General features: G+C 54.8%; 1 protein-coding gene across 14 annotated transcripts in view; it reads left to right on the forward strand.

Moving 5' to 3' along the window:
* CRAMP1 (cramped chromatin regulator 1) overlaps positions 1–17541 on the forward strand; it is a 61654-nt gene that overhangs the window by 37631 nt on the left and 6482 nt on the right. For 4 of the 14 annotated variants that reach the window (XM_035266458.3, XM_017978613.4, XM_054242411.2 and 1 more), the window contains exons 8-20: positions 70–193; positions 1599–1680; positions 2254–3369; positions 5860–6031; positions 7154–7335; positions 7419–7493; positions 10579–10660; positions 11580–11684; positions 11929–12107; positions 12851–12916; positions 13443–13677; positions 14810–14974; positions 16402–16547. In XM_035266458.3, coding sequence (XP_035122349.3) covers positions 70–193; positions 1599–1680; positions 2254–3369; positions 5860–6031; positions 7154–7335; positions 7419–7493; positions 10579–10660; positions 11580–11684; positions 11929–12107; positions 12851–12916; positions 13443–13677; positions 14810–14974; positions 16402–16547 — 2729 coding nt within the window. The remainder of the gene's footprint in view (positions 1–69; positions 194–1598; positions 1681–2253; positions 3370–5859; positions 6032–7153; positions 7336–7418; positions 7494–10578; positions 10661–11579; positions 11685–11928; positions 12108–12850; positions 12917–13442; positions 13678–14809; positions 14975–16401; positions 16548–17541) is intronic. The other 10 variants (XM_054242410.2, XM_078344241.1, XM_078344238.1 and 7 more) reach the window with 3 other exon arrangements.

The following is a 17541-nucleotide window of genomic DNA, read 5'->3' on the forward strand; positions in this document are numbered from 1 at the left end:
GGCCAAGTGCTTGATCTTCTACCTTAAGGTCGGTCTGTGCTAAACTTTAATGATTCCTTTCTGTTGCAGGCTTGAGTGATGAAGAGGACCAGAAGCCAGTGCGCCTGCCCCTGAAAGTTCCCATAGAGCTACAGCCACGGAACAACCATGCCTGGGCCCGCGTGCAGAGCCTTGCCCAGAACCCGCGCCTCAGGTAATGAGGCCTTTGGCATTCAGAAGAGTCCCAACTGCTTGAGCAGGATTGGAGGGTATGTGTGTGAGTTTCCCTCAAGGAGCTCCCAGGAGAAGCAGGTTCACCCCCGTGCTCTGTCGTCACACAAGGGCACAGCAGTGTGGAGGGACTGGAGTCCTGGGAGCATTGGGCTGCAGTCCTGGACCTGGGCAGGTATCACCTAGGCCATGTGCAGGCCACAGGGGGATGTCGTGGTGAGAAGAGGAGTGGCTGCAGAGCCTCCCTGTCATCCCCCAGTAAGGTCCACACTGCTCCTCTCTCCCACCTGCTTCTTGGAGACTTGTGGTGTGCATATGCCCAAGGTGCCACGTGGGATGGACCCTTTTTGATTTGTACATTTAAAAAAAATTGAGGTAGCCAGGCACAGAAGCTCATGCCTGTAATCCCAGTACTTGGGAGTCCGAGGGAGGCAGAGGTCAAGAAATTGAGACTTTCCTGGCCAACGTGGTGAAACTCGTTTCTACTAAAAATACAAAATTTGACTGGGTGTGGTGGTGCACACCTGTAGTCCCAGCTACTCAGGTTGCTGAGGCAGGAGAATCACTTGAACCCAGGAGGCGGAGGTTGCAGTGAGCCGAGATCGTGCCACTGCACTGTAGCCTGGGTGACAGAGCAAGACTGTGTCTCAAAAAAATAAAAAAACAAAATTGAGGTAAAATTCACATGTCGTAAAATGAACTTAGCCATTTTTAAGTGTATAGTTCGGTGGCATTTAACAGTCAGAGTTCTGCGACCATCACCTCTGTCCAGTTCCAGAATGTGTTCATCACCCTAGAAGAGTCATCTTGCCCACTAGGACTCACTCCTCGAGTCTCACTGTCCAACGGCTGCTGGCCTCTCCCAGTCCCCTTTGTGTCTCAGTGGCTTTGCCTACCCTGGAGGTTTCACAGAAATGGAATCACACCCAGAGACCTCTGGGCCTGGTGCCTTTCACTGGGCATGACGCTTTCGAGGTTCACCGTGTTGTAGTATGTGTTAGCGCTTCATTCCTTCTGTTTGTGTATTTTTTCCCTGAGCATGTATTAACACTGCCCAGGCCCACCGTTCTGGAAGCCAGAAGCAGCTTGTAGACTAGGCAGAGGCTGCGTGCCTGTGCCCACACCCTGGCGGAGACCTGGTGCTAGCAGAGAATGCTCAGGATCTCTGTGTTACTTTCATCAGCTCCATGTGAAACTTTGGCAATTGCAGCTGGAAAGCTGGCTTTTAGCCACAGGAGCCAAGGGCCCTGCGGGTGCCAGCTCTCAAGTGCCCCTCTGGAGGTCCCTTGTCTCTTTTGGCGCCATCTTGCTGTAGGCAGCCTCAGGGCTCTTGAGAAGGTTCACTCCTGTTCTATGAGCCTCCCTTCCTCCTGTCTTCACCTCGTTAGGATGATCGTGGAGCTGCATCGAAAGGTCTCCAGCCTCATCGAGTTCTTGAAGCAGAAGTGGGCGCTCCATGAGGTGCGAGTTGTATCCTTTTCCAACTAAAGCAAACCCTCCAGGCTGAACTGCCTCTGCTGCCGGGGACAGATCATGCTTCCCAGTACCTGTCGTCGTGGTTCCCATGGGCAGAGCAGCTGTGCGGTGACATGGTGAACATCTGGAACCATAACCTGGAACCCCTTGTTCCCTGGGTGTGGAGCCCCCTCTATGGCCTTGCAGTGCTAGAACTCAGTCACAGCCAGCCCTCCACGATGCCAGTGGCCTGTGTCTGTCCCATGGGGTGTGGCCAAAGCATTCCTACCAGCCCGTTGAGCCAGACAACCAAGGGTCAGCCCAGCCTTCTTCATGTCCATGGCTGGCCCCCAGCCCTGCCCATTCCCCACGCGGGTGAGGTGTGTGTTAGGTGTGAATTTCCCGAAGGTGCTAAGTTCCCGGATCAGCATTGTTTGGTAGTGATGTGAGGAAGGCCCTGGGTCAGGGGCATGATCTAAAGCCTGGGGGATGCCACTGGGGAGCATGGCTCATGTCTGTAGCAGTGTGCCAGGTAAACATCCCGACCTCAGTGCCAGTCAGCCTGGGCCTTCCTTGACGGGTACTCAGAGGAAGACACTTGAGGAGCGGCAGCTGCAGGACTCTTGCTCCCCACCGATGCAGGAGAAGGTGACTCTGCACTTGTTCCCAGGCGAGAACTGCACGCTGACACCACTGCCAGGCGTGGCCCGTGTGGTACACTCCAAGGCCTTCTGCACGGTGCACTGGCAGGAGGGCGGCCGGTGCAAGCAGAGTGCCAAGGATGCCCATGTGCTGCCCCCAGCCCAGATTCTGGGCATCCAGAGTGGGCAGGGCACGGCCCGGGGCCAGGTGAAATGCCCGAGGGGCGGAGCTGAGGGCAAGGGTGTGGGGCGGCCCCCTCCTGCGGCTGATGCCTCGCAGAGCTCCGGAGAGAGTTCCCCCGAAAGTGCCCCTGGGGAAGGGGTCATCCTAAGCTTGAGTAGCCCGGATGCTCCCGACAGGCCTCCCCCCAGGCACCAGGACACGGGGCCATGTCCTGAGAAGACCCCTACAGAAGGCAGGGACAGCCCCATCCGGGAGCCAGGGGCCTTGCCATGTGCCTGTGGTCAGCTTCCAGACCTGGAGGATGAGCTCTCGCTCCTAGACCCCTTGCCCCGCTACCTGAAATCCTGCCAGGACCTCATTGTCCCGGAGCAGTGCCGCTGTGTAGACATGCGGCCTGGGAGCGAGCAGCCAGCTCCGGGCCGGGCAGCCTCCCCAGAGGTGCTGGCTCCTGTCAGCAAGGAGCCTGTTGACCTTGCCCCTGCTGGGCCGGCCCCAAGGCCCGGCCCTGGGCTCTTGTCGGATGTTTGCACTAAAGACTCGGCAGATGCACCTGCAGAGGAGGTCCAGGAAAAGGGGAGCCCTGTCGAGCCTCCGCTGCCTCAGGGACAGCCTGTCGCCAGACCCCCAAAGGAGGTCCCTGCCAGCCAGCTGGCACAGCAGCTCCGTGAGGAGGGCTGGAACCTGCAGACCTCCGAAAGCCTCACGCTGGCTGAAGTCTACCTCATGATGGGCAAGCCCAGCAAGCTGCAGCTGGAGTACGACTGGCTGGGGCCTGGCCGCCAGGACCCCCGCCCTGGCTCCCCAGCCACCACCCTCCACAAGCAGCGCCTCCTCAGCTGCCTCCTGAAGCTCATTTCCACCGAGGTCAACCCCAAGCTGGTGAGTGGGTCGGGGCCCAGCGCCTCTGACAGCCAGGTCCAGTCTTGGAGGACTCCCAGCTGGGTAGCTAGGGCCAGCACAGGTGGGGTCCAGATGAGAGAGAGAGGGTCCTGTTGCAGGGAGCCCACGGGACCTCCAGGAAGGAGGAGAGGCAGGGACCTAAGTGATCTGGGAGACAGGCTCTCCATAGATCGTGTTCGTCTCCCTTGAGTAGGGATCTGAGGGCACTAGATGAGGGTCCCCACTCCCCTGCATGGCGCCAGAAGTGCAATGATGAGTGGCCTGGGTGTTCTTTTCTGTGTGGTGCGTGGAAGAAGACGGCCCACAGGCAGGCAGTACCTCGTGAGCCCTCATGCTCCTGCGAGTCTGCCAAGCCCACGTGTGCAGCGGAGGGGACAACATGCACAGGACCGAGGGTCACAGAGTGAGGCCTGGAGCTGAGCTAGCCTTCTTTCTTATCTAATCACTGTTATAGGTTTCCACAGAGGGAACAACGGGTGTAGTTCTTGCTCTAGAAAGACCATCCTAGCTGCTGTGCAGATGGTGTGTGGCGAGCTCAGAGGAGAGCAGGGATATGGTGCTGTGGCAGAGGAGTGGAGCTGGGGACCAGAGAGGATGGTCCCTGCAGTGTGTGGGTGGGTCCTGAGTCGAGTCTAGGAAAGGGTCCCCTACCTCAGGGAGGCCAGTTGGTGGAGCCAACAGACGGGGTGCAGAAAGGGCTGCTGCTGGGAGTTATCCTACCCTATGCCCCCAAGTTTGAAAGGATTTCTGGGTGCAAGAGAGCAAGGTCTCATGGCAGACCATCCTGAAATGGCGTGTTTGGACACTGGCGAACTGCTGGATGTGAGCGAGGGGCTGGAAGGACGGGCTGGGGCAGGAGCTGCAGGTCACTGTGGGCCCCTGGGCGCCATTTCAGTCAGAATGTGTGTGAGGCACACATGTCCCTGTGCTAGTGGGGCACTTGGGATTTGGGCACTCATGAGCCCCTGCCCACCCGCTGCTCCTGCTCCGCGCAGGCCGCCTCCTGGCTTCTGAGTGGTGCTTGCTTCTGCCTGCGTCCACCGCGCCTTCCACTGGTTTTCTGCCCCCGCGCCCAGCCCATGCTCTGCTTGCCCCGGAGACTTGGTCCATCAGCAGGTGGCAGGAAAGTGCAGATTTGCCCAGGCGGCATCACAGGGCCTGGTTACAGGGCAAGTTCTTACAGGGTTGGTGGTGACTGCGCCTGACCCTCAGGTGCCTCTGCGGCCAGGCCTGAGGGTGAAAATGGCTCGAGGTGGTGTGGAGAGGATGCCAGGGTGAGCAAGCGGTGACCAGAAAGAGCATCTTTAGACGGCTCTTCAGGTTTGGCTTTTGGCGGTCTCATGGGAGAGGCTATGGAGATATGTGGTGCCTGTGTTCAGGTGTCCCAAGGCAGGGGCCAAGGCAGGCTCCTGAGAGCGCAGGTGTCAGTCCTGGGACGCAGAGCAGGTAGGAATCCCACACAGAAGGGCATCCCCATCCCCCGGGGAGCCAGTTAGAGAGGCTGGCTTAGCGTGGGCCTGGCAGACTGGAAAGACAGCTAGGTGCCTGATTCACCTCAGGTGTGGGGTCCTCTGCCCCTGTGTTGTCACTTGCCTGGTAGAGCTGTGACGAGCAAACACCCCTGAAGGCTCAAGCCCCAGAGATCAAGAGATGCCAAGGGCTGCTGAGCCACTGTCGAAGGTGGAAGTGGCAGCGTAGGAAGGGTCATGAGGTGGGAGGGTCCCAGAGAAAGCCTGGGCTGTGGGGACTAGGGGCTGAAGGCGCTGAGTGAGCAGACAGGCAGGGCTGTGCTGAGAGCATGGGGCAGAGGGCTTCTTAGTCCACAGGGAGGTTTCCCGGGTGCGACGTGTGGGGTGTTCAGGAGAGTGAGGAGAGCCAGGAGGCTTGGGATGCTGGCTAAGTCTTCCCAGCGGTGGTGGCATCTCTTTGGTGAGCCAGGTGGGGACCCCAGGACTCAGCAGCAGGCTCTGTGCGCTGTGGCATTGGCATGCATACCCCCCGAGGTTGGGCTTCATCACTGCAGTGTTCTTCAGCTGTGCTTGTGTCTGTTTCTAGAAAGCCTACCTGTATTTCCTTCCTCTGACTCACAAGCAGACAGCCTACTGCAGTCTTGTGCTTTTTCATGTGGCTTTGAGCTCTGGACACTTGTCACTTGCTATCCAGCATCTCTTTCTGCAGCCCATGCTGGCGCTTCCAGCTGGTCCCCTCTGTCCCACTCTGCCTTCGCATGTGGAAAGGTACTTGTGAGGAAGCGAGTGGTTTTCGTTACTTACCTGACCAGTGACCTTTAACACTAGCAAGCTGCCAGTTGGCTCTGGGGACTCGGCGTTTGGGCATCTCTGGCCCAGGCCTTTGCCGTCATGACACTGTGCTCTCTGGGCTTGATGAAGTTCTCGTGCCTTAGCACACATTTCAGAGCCGTTTCTCACGTGCCAAGTTTGGACGTTGTTTGGCCCACTTCTGTCCCAGGCTCTGGAAGCAAACACTGTCTCTACAGTGAGGCCGTCCCAGGAGGAGCAGTCAACAACGCCCCCAGGGAAGGTGGTGACCGTCAGCTCTAGAAGCCCCCGCTGCCCTCGGAACCAGGCCACCCTCCGCAGCAGCAAGACCTTCCCGCCCAGCTCTGCACCATGCCCCTCAGGTGAGGCTGTGGCAGCCACACTCCCTTTGCCTGGTCCACCCTGTTGGCGTCGTCCTGGGCTTCAGGGGCCGTGCCGAAGCTGAGGGCACAGGTGTACCTGAGACCTGGCCCCACTGTCCAGATCGCCACGATCCAGCTGACAGGATGAAGGTGCAGAAATTACTGCCTCCTCCTGGAGCGGGTGATGCCAGGGCCTGTCACGAGGACTTTGGGGTCCTGGGGTATAGAAGTTGGCAAGAAGCCAGCCTTTTGCCAGTCTGGTGACTTTGGGGTCTGTTCCATGGGACCAGCAAAAGCCTCCCTAATGTGCTGAGTTGGTGGTTCAAAACCCGTGCGAAGATTGTTGTTTTTTTTTTCTCTCTCTCTATTTTTCTTCTCATGTAAAACATCAGAATAGAGAATCCTTCAGTTAGGAGGTGCCACTAAGTTAACCCAAGTCCTGGTGGAGCAACCTGCCAATCCGCAGTGTACTCCTGTCCCAGCTGTGTACTGGAAATAATTAAAATTCAGGGATCATCAATTATGTTTCTGGTACATAAAACCCCAAGACAAACATGTCCAGTTTCCCGAGGCATCAGTTTCACTTGCTTTCAACCCATAGTATTTTTTTAATAAAGCAGATTAAAACAGTGAATTTTTAAGTGTAAAACTGGTGAGTTTTAGGCTGGGTGCGGTGGCTCACACCTGTAAACCCAGCACTTTGGGAGGCCACAGTGGTTGGATCACCTGAGGTCAGGAGTTCGAGACCAGCCTGGCCAACATGGTGAAACCCCATCTCTACTAAAAATACAAAAATTAGCCAGGCGTGGTGGCGGGTGCCTATAATCCAAGCTACTCAGGAGGCTGAGGCAGGAGAATCGCTTGAACCTGGGAGGCAGAGGTTGCAGTGAGCTGAGATCATGCCACTGCAGTCCAGCCTGGGTAACAAAGACCATCTCAAAACAAAAATGAGAATCAGTCTTTATATGGGACCGAGATTGAGATAGAGGTATCTCCTTTCAAGACAACCAAACAGGTTGCCAAGGGAGTGTTTCTCTGACTTTCTTCCCAACAGAATTCATTGACCCTGGACCTGTTGCTAGGTGAATGCTGTCACAGTGATTCTTTCCTCTCCTCTACCAGGTTTGAGAAACCCTCCAAGACCCCTCTTGGTGGCTGGTCCCGCCAGCACAGGAAGCAGTGACTCAGATGGCAGCCTTTTTGCTGTCCCAACAACCTTGCCACCCAACAGCAGACACGGGAAGCTCTTCTCTCCCAGTAAAGATGCGGAGCTGACTTTCCGCCAGCATCTCAACTCCATCAGCGTGAGTGTGTGCGGCCAGGCCATCCCATGCGGGTTTCCCTGTGGAGAGCACACCTTCATGTGCCGTGCGCTGCTCCCTTACAGATGCAGTCGGATTTCTTCCTGCCAAAGCCCCGGAAGCTGCGGAACCGACACCTTCGGAAGCCACTGGTGGTCCAGGTTAGGTTCTCGTCAAGTCTGAATGTGCTGCCTCATGCCTGGGCCAACCCGGACATGGGGTTTCTTCCCTCTGTCAGGTTTTCATTGCGTCAAATGGGGGAAAATCCCTGCCCCTTCCTTCCCGCTTGTGAGTAGGGTAAATACAAGTAATAATAGTGAACTTAATGGTACCCAGAAGTAAAGGTAATCTTTCAACAATGTACAAAACCACTTGCAGAAAAGACAGTTATGGGGATTCAAGTCCAAAGAATGTCCCAGATTGGGATTTTTTTTTTGAGACGGAGTTTTGTTCTTGTTGCCCAGGCTGGAGTACAATGGCACAGTCTCAGCTCACTGCAAACTCTGCCTCCCGGGTTCAAGGGATTCTCCTGTCTCAGCCTCCCAAGCAGCTGGGATTACAGGCATGTGCCCCCATACTTGGCTAATTTTTGTATTTTTAGTAGAGATGGGGTTTTTTCTCCATGTTGGTCTGGCAGGTCTCAACTCCCGACCTCAGGTGATCTGCCCGCCTCAGCCTCCCAAAGTACTGGGATTGCAGGTGTGAGCCACTGTGCCCGGCTGGGAGGTATTTATAGACTATAAGCACACCTGTTTATTAACATTTAGTCAGTGGGAGCAGTTGGTGGGCATGTGGGTCGGCTGGAGCCCAGGCTTCTCATGAACTCCCCGGGAGGACCCAAGGATGCTGTATGCCTGAGGGACATGCAGGGACTCAGAGACCTCCCAGAAGAAGACCTTGGCATTTTGAGGCATAAAAGTACAGAAAGTGAGGCTGAGTGGAGTGGCTCACGCCTGTAATCTCAACACTTTGGGAGGCCGAGGTAGGTGGATCACGAGGCCAGGAGTTCAAGACCAGCCTGGCCAAGATGGTGAAACCCCATCTCTACTAAAAGTACAAAAATTAACTGGGTGTGGTGGCGGGTGTCTGTTATCTCAGCTACTGGGGGCTGAGGCAGAGAATTGTTTGAAGTCTGGGGGTAGAGTTTACGGTGAGCCGAGGCCGTGCCGCTGCACTGCAGCCTGGGCGACAGGGCGAGACTCTGTCTCAAAAATACAATAATAATTACATAGTACAGAGAGTGAGGTGGGAAGTCTGAGATAATTAGCGCCTTAGAAATGTATGGATGTGTGTTTTGGATTAATGCACAGGTTTCTTTTCGTGGTCTAGACTCTTAGAAATCTCTTTCTCTTTTGACATTAATGAATTTACAAATGAGAGATTCGTGAAAGGTCTTAGAAAGAAAGATGCCCTCTAAATCTTAGGTGTTCTTTGTTCAGACTAAGACCAGGGTTGAAAACGGTGGCCCAGGGGCCAGTTTCAGCCTGACTGCTGTTTTGTCTAATTTAAAACAGCTTTACAGACAGACAACTCACATATCGTAATGTTTGCCCATCTAAAGCGTATGACTCAGTGGTTACAAGGTTGTGCAGCCATCACCAGGGTCTAATCCCAGAATGTTCCCAGGAAGGAAACACTGCACCTTTGAACTCATACTGTCTTCTCAGAACCTCCAGCCCTTGGCCACGATGAATCCACTTTCTGTCTCTATGGATTTGTCTACTCTGGGCATTTCCTATAAATAGGATCATACAGTATGTGGTCTTTTCCACTTAACATTTTTGTTTTTTTGAGATGAAGTGTCACTCTTGACCCCCAGGATGGAGTGCAATGGCACGATCTCGGCTCACTATAAAACCTCTGCTTCCTGGGTTCAAGCAATTCTCCTGCGTCAGCCTCCTGAGTAGCTGGGACTACAGGAATGTGCCACCATGCCTGGCTCATATTTGTATTTTTTTTTTTTTTTTTTTTTTTAATATAGACAGGGTTTCAACACATGGGTCAGGCTGGTCTCGAACTCCTGACCTCAGGTGATCCACCCACTTTGGCCTCCCAAAGTGCTGGGATTATAGGCGTGAGCCACCACGCCTGGCCCTCCACTTAATATTTTTGTAAATAAAGTTTTGCTGGCACACAGCCATGATTATTCATTTCTGTACTATCTACTGTTTTCCACATGGGCAGGGTCAAGTACAGACCCTGAAACCTAAAATATTTCCTGCCTGCCCCTTTACAGAAAAAGTGTGCCTAGCCCTGGAGTGAAAGCTTGTACTCCTAGGCATAGCCTGCCTCTGTCTGCAGTGGCACCTCCTTGCTTCTCCAGTGCCAGTGTCCTGGGGCATCTCAGGGTAAAGAACTGCAGCGGCACCCCCGGAGGCTGGAGTGCCTCAGACGCTTGAAGGTTGACAGACACTCTTGTGTTCATGTTTGATCTTGATTACTGACAGTTTCAGTGATGAATGCAGTTTCTCTGATGGTAGTCCTTGTTACTCAAACCTACCATTGCACATCCAGCCTAATTATTCCCTCACAAAAGCCCCGTGAGGGGTGCCTCATGCCTTTGGTGCCTGTTTTTCTTCACCCCGTGTGAGGAAGCCCAGGACGGGGGTGTCACTCATAAAAGTCCATATCCAATGATTATACACAGGTTTATTTGACTCTTTGCATTCTAGCCAAATCTAAAAGAAAGTTTGGGTTGAAAGTGGATCAGGCTGGGTGCGGTGGTTCACGCCTGTAAATCCCAGCACTTTGGGAGGTTGAGGCGAGTGGATCACCTGAGGACCAGAGTTGAGCCTGGCCAAGGTGGTGAAACCTCGTGTCTACCAAAAATATAAAAAGGAGCTGGGCATGTGCTGAGTGCCTGTAATCCCAGCCACTTGGGAAGCTGAAGCAGGAGAATCACTTGAACCCGGGAGGCAGACGTTTCAGTGACCGTGCCACTGTACTCCAGCCTGGGGGACAGAATGAGACTCCATCTGAAAAAAAAAAAAATGGATCACTCTGACATGCCTCCAGTTTTCCCTGGGAAAGGTTTGATTACATGGGTTTGTTTCAGAGTGGACCTAACTGGGGCTGGGGGTGCACAGGACCTGTCTGAGACACCCTGTGTCATTGGCTCTAAAAAAAGCTTCACCTGGCTATGCTAGGCACCCTCTTCCTCGGGACATTCTGTGCAACCTGGATCTGGAGTGATCTTTTTGGCATAGGAGTTCATCACCTTGACTGTTTGCCATTTTTCTGCCACAGAGAACGCTGCTCCCTAGACCGTCAGAAAACCAGTCCCACAACGTTTGTTCCTTCTCCATCCTGTCTAACTCTTCGGTCACTGGTAAGGACCCAGAGCTTTTCTGGGGTAGCCTTTCCCTCCTCCGCACCTGAGGCCTTGGCTTTGGAAACAGTGGGTGCTTATTTCCATGGCTTATTTTCAGGCATTCCTTTGTTCATTCTACTGACCGATACCCAATGTACCCTATGTGCTGGGCCACAGACTGCCGTGGGGGGCGAGGCAGTTAGTGCAGAGGGAGCCCCTTCGTCTGTGGCCTCTGAAGGCCCTGTGTGAGGCGGCTGGCTTGGTGTGAGTTACAGAGCACCTCTTGTGTGCTCTCTGGACCTAACATCTTGCCAGCTGTTTTATGGAATGGATGTGTTCTTGGGTGTGTGGATTATGCTTCCATCAGTCTGTATGTTTAGTGGGGGCCTTGGCTCCGGGCAGTAGATGTGACACAGGGAGAGGCTTCTAGTGAAACACATACTCTGTGACGTACCTTTGCTGCCAGTCTTGACTTCCGCATCTCTCACTGACATATTGCAAGACACGTACACAGCTGTCGGTTGCTTTTTCTCCTCCTACTTTTCCATTTTCAACTGCGGAAAGCCTGGCAAGTTACAACCAAATTGCAGTGGCAGAGTCGTAGTCCAGAATCTGATGCTCTGACTGCCCTGGGGCCTGTTCCTCAGTTCGGGGGCTTGTCACCCTTAAAGAGCCATTTCCGCAGGATGACAGCGGTGACCGCAGCCTTCCAGTAGCTCCTGGGAGGCACAGTGGGGGGTGCCAGAGCTTGTGTGACCTTGGGGGCCTGTGTGACCTCTGACCCTCACATTAGCATTTGGAATGGTCGCTGGCTCCCAGCTTGGCTCAGCTTCCACACTCCCAGCAGTGGCTATAAAGGAAGCCCCTGTGGCCCCGTCCTGCTGCGAGGGCACGGTGGGCGGGCTCGACATGTCTGCTTTTGCCCTCGCCCTCGCAGGGAGAGGTTCGTTCCGGCCCATCCAGTCTTCTCTGACCAAAGCAGCTCTGTCTCGGCCGATCGTGCCCAAGGTTCTTCCACCCCAGGCCACGAGTCACCTGGCCAGTAAGTCTGTACCTGCATGGCCACAGCCACTGAGTGAGCCTCTGAGGGATGTTTTTGTTACAGGTTTTTTGAATAAATGTTTTCTTCAAATCATAATGTCTCATAACCCTTCACCAAGAACATGCAAGCCCCTGGCTCAAGCATTGACGTGAGGTGTGAGGGAGAAGCTGTTCCCCGAGCCCTCTTGGGACATACCATGGGCTGTCAGTAGAGCAGAGATGTGTAGTGTCCTTTCTGTTGCCAGGTACTGTCGACTTAGCAGCTACGAGTGCCGGCATCCTCCCCGGGAACCCCCTCCCTGCCTTGGACACCGAGGGCTTGTCTGGTATCTCTCCACTGTCTTCAGACGAGGTGACAGGTGCCGTCTCTGGGCAGGACCCCACTGGAACTCATCAGAATGGAGACGCCCTCCCCACCATGGGGGTGAGTATGTTTAGAAGGGTTTTTCAGCGTTACCACCAACTTCTGGTATGGACACCAAAGCCATGTGGCTGAGATCACACTGGACTCCAGCTCAGCCTTTGGAGGAGAGTCACCAGACCAGGGCTGCCATGGCGTGAGCAAGCTCTGTGTAGTACAGAGCAGAGAGGCATCCAGAGCCACTGACGGAAGGTGGGGACAGGCTTGCCATGTGGCATGGGAGAACCCAGAGCTCAGATGATGTGGAAACCTGGCTCCATCTGAGAGTGACCGTGACCAAGTTGGCAGCAGCGAGCCCACAGCACTGGGCCGGGGCATCACTGAGCATGTTTTTCATCTGGGAAAAGAACCCCCTGCATGGCCTCGACCATTGCTTTTTTCCGAGGCTCCAAGCACCGGGTTTCTCCAGCCTCCCATGGCCACTTCAGAGACACCCCAAGGAAGGTGGGGCGGGCTGATGCTCTTATGACTCCAGGGAGCCCAGCTCTGCCTGCTACAAAGTTGACTTCCTGATAGAGGAACTTTAGTTCACTCTTTGAAGCCACAGAAAAATTTCAGGTACAGGGCCCATGCCCTGAAAGTGGCCTTTTAGCATTTTCGACCTTAGACCCCTGTCCATTTACTCTCCCTCCACTGTTAAGAGGCCGTGGGGATGGAACACCTCTTTGTGGAACTCTGTCGCAGGCGAGGGTGTGGGCAGCGTCCGGTGCACCTCGCGGCTGCTCATGGGCATGCTGTTCCTGCAGGGCTCGGACCCGTTCATCAGCATCCCTTCGAGACCCGAGCAGGAGCCAGTGGCGGACAGTTTCCAGGTAGAATGCGCTCATGTGCTGCCGAGCAAAGCAGCTGCCCCAGGACTCCCTCCAGTGCCCTGAGCTGCCACGTGTAGTCTTGCAGTGGCCGGGCTTCTCTATGGGACTGCTCAGAGGCTTTGCTGTTCTTCCATCTTCTATGCCGGCTGCCCAGGGTGGATAAATGTGAATACAGCTGTCCCCTACCTCAGACTTCCCTCCTCTCCTCTCCAAGGTGGGCTGATTCAGAACCAGCTGTGAAAAAACTCAGTTTTCTGAGAGGAGGAGGAGGCTGTCAGCTAGTAACTCCCCCAGCACCCACCCTCTTTCTGGCTGTGTCAAAGCAGGTCCAGGCTGCTGCAGCCTGGCCTTCTGAGTCTGCCATACTGAGTGGTTTTGGGAGAAATAACTTCCCCGAGTGTACTGTTGAGTTGGAAGGGTGAGGTGACGGCAGCACTCATCACGCTGTTGATTTGCCCACCGGTGTTTCCTCCCTTGTCGTGGGTTCTGATAGACTGGTTGTGTCTGAAAAATACCTGTCTCCCAGCAGGGTTCTTCTGTTCTCTCCTTATCTGAGCTGCCCAAAGTCCCTCTCCAAAATGGCCTCTCCGCACCGCTGTCCTCGGCAGAGAGCTCCAGCACCCGGCTGTCTCCACCAGACGTCTCTGCTCTGCTTGACATCTCCTTGCCCGGCCCGCCTGAGGATGCGCTGTCCCAGGGCGAGTCTGCCACACACATCAGCGACTCCATCATCGAGATCGCCATCAGTTCCGGCCAGTACGGTAAGGGCAGGGCGGACCCACAGCCCTTCGTGTCGGGAGGCGTTGATCTCCCACCCGAATGCTTGCCACACATGCTGGGAGTATTTCAGTTCTGTGATTTTTCTTTTTTTTTTAAACGGAGTTTCGCTCTTGTTTCCCAGGCTGGAGTGCAATGGCGCAATCTCGGCTCACTGCAACCTCCGCCTCCTGGGTTCAGGCACTTCTCCTGTCTCAGCCTCCTGAGTAGCTGGGATTACAGGCACGCGCCACCACGCCCAGCTAATTTTTTGTATTTTTAGTAGAGACGGGGTTTCACCATGTTGACCAGGATGGTCTCGATCTCTTGACCTCGTGATCCACCCGTCTCGGCCTCCCAAAGTGCTGGGATTATAGGCTTGAGCCACTGCACTTGGCCCAGTTCTGTGATTTTTATGAATTGGACTGTAATTTTTACGAATTGAATTCTGTGATTTTTACAGATTGTCCTTTAGCAGGGACATTGCAGGTGGATAAGGTACCTGGGACCTGAGGCTGCTGATGGCCTGGTAGGCTTGCGTCTGACCTTCAGGCGAGACAGTGGGATGGCCCCCGCAAGGCGCTCTTCAGCCTGGGGATCAGAGTTTTTATAGCTGATCTTGAACCTGAAGAGGCGGCCTGCGGGTCTTGCAGAGCTTTCAAAGCAGTTGGGCTGGGCCCTGTGGGCTTTGGTCTCACCTGCTGTCTGGGACAAAGCTCCTGGGAGCAGTGGTTTGTTGGTCACTAGTGTGACTCGGGCTGTGGGTTCAGAGAGACATGAGTTCACAGTGTATTAGCATGTAGCCTTGGACAGGTCACCAACCCGTTGAACCTCCCTTTCCTAAGCAGTAAATTGCGAATAAGATACAGCTCACAGGGCTGCTGTGGGTGCTGTGAGATGACTTGTGGAATCCGTGGTCACCACTGCCCTTACGTTCACTGTGTGCCACGCCCTCCCACCCCACAGAGCTGTCCTTTACAGGTGCCGCGCTCCTTACCTGCAGAGCCGTGCCATCTGTCTGGTTGAGCAGGGCGGAGCCCTGCATTCCTGCTGCCTTCTCCGTGGTGGGCTGGGGAAGTGAGGTGCTGTTCACCTCCCCACAACAAGGCGTTTCTTATCTGGAGTCTTGGTTGGCAGGTGAAGGTGTTCCTCTTTCTCCAGCAAAACTGAATGGCAGTGACAGTTCCAAGAGCCTTCCCTCCCCATCCAGCAGCCCCCAGCCAAACTGGATTGCCTCTCCCACCCACGACCCCCAGTGGTACCCCAGTGACTCCACTGACTCCTCGCTCAGCAGCCTGTTCGGTGAGTGTATAAGGAGGGCTCCCGTCTCCCTTCCGGGACCAGCAGGGGCTGGGGTCTGCGGGACGCTGGGTTCTCTCTGCCGTGGCCAAACTCAAACTCCCACCAGGACAGTTGGCTTGTTTGCTTCTCACGTGCTTCTGTGTTTCTGAGTTAATATCTGTGTGTGTAATTTGCATATGGGAAAGTGTACACATTTTTAGTGTACAGTTCACGAAGCTTTGGCAAGCATGTGCAGCCTGGTAACCCACAATCCAGTGGTGACCCCAGATGCTGGGGTCTGGGTGCCTTCCCAGTCTGTCCAGCTAGCCTGGCGCCTCCCCACTCGGGCTCTCTCGATGGGAGAAAAGGAAAGTGGTTTCTTGGCACTCCCTTGGCTCCTCTCTTTCTGTGGTCAGTAAGGTATTTGGAAGTGGACGGTCCAGCTGCCACCCGGCACATTCTTGAATACAAATTGGAGAGTTCATAGGATGTGTCCATCCTCTTCCCCCACTGCCCGTTTGCCTACTGAGTATCAATCATGGCAGGAAGGGGTGTATCAGGGAAAGAGACACCCTGCTGCTGTTGCCTCCACAGGGAGAGCTCACGTTAGCATGACTGGGGGCTGCCCACCCATGGCTTTACAGAGTGGCCAGGGCTTGTAGCTGGGCAGCCCAAACAGTGGGCATCATGCCTGACAGCCCTGAACTGTTGGGTGTCCTGGGCCTGGGAGGTGCATTGGCAGCCAGCACCCTGCAGGCATTTCCTTTTGTCACATGTAGCAGTGCAGTTTTGTGCAAAGTCACATGTAAATTGTGAAAAATTGGAAACAGGCCAGGCGTGGTAACTCATGCCTGTAATCCTAGCACTTTGGGGAGGCCAGGGTAGGAGGATTGCTTGAGATCAGGAGTTTGAGACCAGCCTGGGCAATATAGAGGGACCTCGTCTCTACAGAAGATTTTAAAACTAGCCAGGTGTGGTGGTGCATGCTTGTAGTTCCAGCCCTTTGGGAGGCTGAGGTAGGGGGATTGCTTGAGACTAGGAATTCGAGTCTGCAGGGAACCATGATCACCAGTGCAGTGCAGGGCAGCCTGGGCAACAGAGTAAGGGCCTGCTTTAAAAAAAAGTTAAAGACAAGTTGGAAACAGTCTGCATGAGACTAGTTACCAAAGAAAATATGGGGGTAGGGGATGGCAGTGAGAGAGTGGGAGACTGTGGGACTCAACGAAAAACAAGATGCACATCTGTGTGTACCAAGGCCTGTTAAATGAGAAGAGCTCTTCACGGCATGTGGAGTCTCTCAGAAGCTCTTCACACAAGGATTGTGGCCAGCCAGGGCCGGGACTGGGGCCAGGGCTTGGCCTGGCTATGCCCAGCCTCAGGACCCTTCCACTGGACTGGTCCAGACCAAGCAGGGTTCAGGGTGTTTTCCTCTGGTCTTTTCTGTGCAGCAAGCTTCATCTCCCCAGAGAAGAGCCGGAAGATGTTGCCCACTCCCATTGGAACCAACAGTGGCACTTCCTTGCTTGGCCCCAGCTTGTTGGATGGAAACTCAAGGGACTCATTTGTGTCCAGGTCCCTGGCTGATGTCGCAGAGGTGAGTGCGTTGACCTCACACCTGCACTTAACGACCACCCCTCCTGCACACCTGCGGGTTAGTAAGAGCTATTTGCCAGGAGTAGAAGATCAGGAGACTGCGTGTGCACACTCGGATCTCTTGACTACTGAGGATGGAGACACCTGGGGATGCTGTGCCGGCTCCGGTCCCCACGTGCTTCGTGCAGACTCAGCCATAGCTGAGCTCTGCAGGCCTCTGAACTGGGAGCCCTGGTCTGGGGTGCAGAGCAGGGTCTCTGGAGGCAGCCAGAGCCGAGCTGGGATGTCACGTGCCCTTCCCGGGCTGTGAGGTGCTGTGGTTTGGGCTCCGTTGTGGAGAAGTAAGGGGTGGTCACAGCAGTTGTGTTGTTTACACTCCCACCCGAACAGCAGGGCCTTTGAGCAGCACCTCCCTGGGTCGCGTTGAGCTGCGGTGCATGGGGAGCTGGGATGGGCTCTGCTGTCCTCACGCTTCCCCTGTGCACAGGGTAGTGATAGGAGGAGTCACTGGGGCAGAATCTTGATGTGGAGGCGAAATGTGGTTTGTGACTCTCCTCTTTTGCCCAGACGCACTGTCACTCTTTTTGTTGGCCACGCCATCTGGTTGTAGCCCCCAAGGCATCCACCACTTGGTTTGCCAGGCGTTCGTGGGCAGGTTAGGCTTGCAGGGTGAAGACAGGCCCATTTCACTGACGCATGGTGCAGAGGGGCAGGTGCATGAGAGATCCGGGTGAGGGCTTTACAGACAGGGAGGGGACTCCAGTTCCAGGAGGTCACTCACGTGGGCTTGGCCTGTGTAAAAGTCCTGGAGCAGCATTCCCTCAATCTGGTCCCCACAGTGTTGCTCGGTGTTCCTTGAGGATTTTGTAGGCAGATACTTGAGGGAAACCCTTGATCCAGAAAAGCTCAAAACAGCTGTTTCTCACAGACACCTCTGCTTCTCAGTATCCGAATATGAATCGTGACTCTTGAGGTGGCGAGCTCATGGGAAGGCT

This window comes from Callithrix jacchus, chromosome 12, assembly GCF_049354715.1.
Source record: "Callithrix jacchus isolate 240 chromosome 12, calJac240_pri, whole genome shotgun sequence".
Lineage (NCBI taxonomy): Eukaryota > Metazoa > Chordata > Mammalia > Primates > Cebidae > Callithrix > Callithrix jacchus.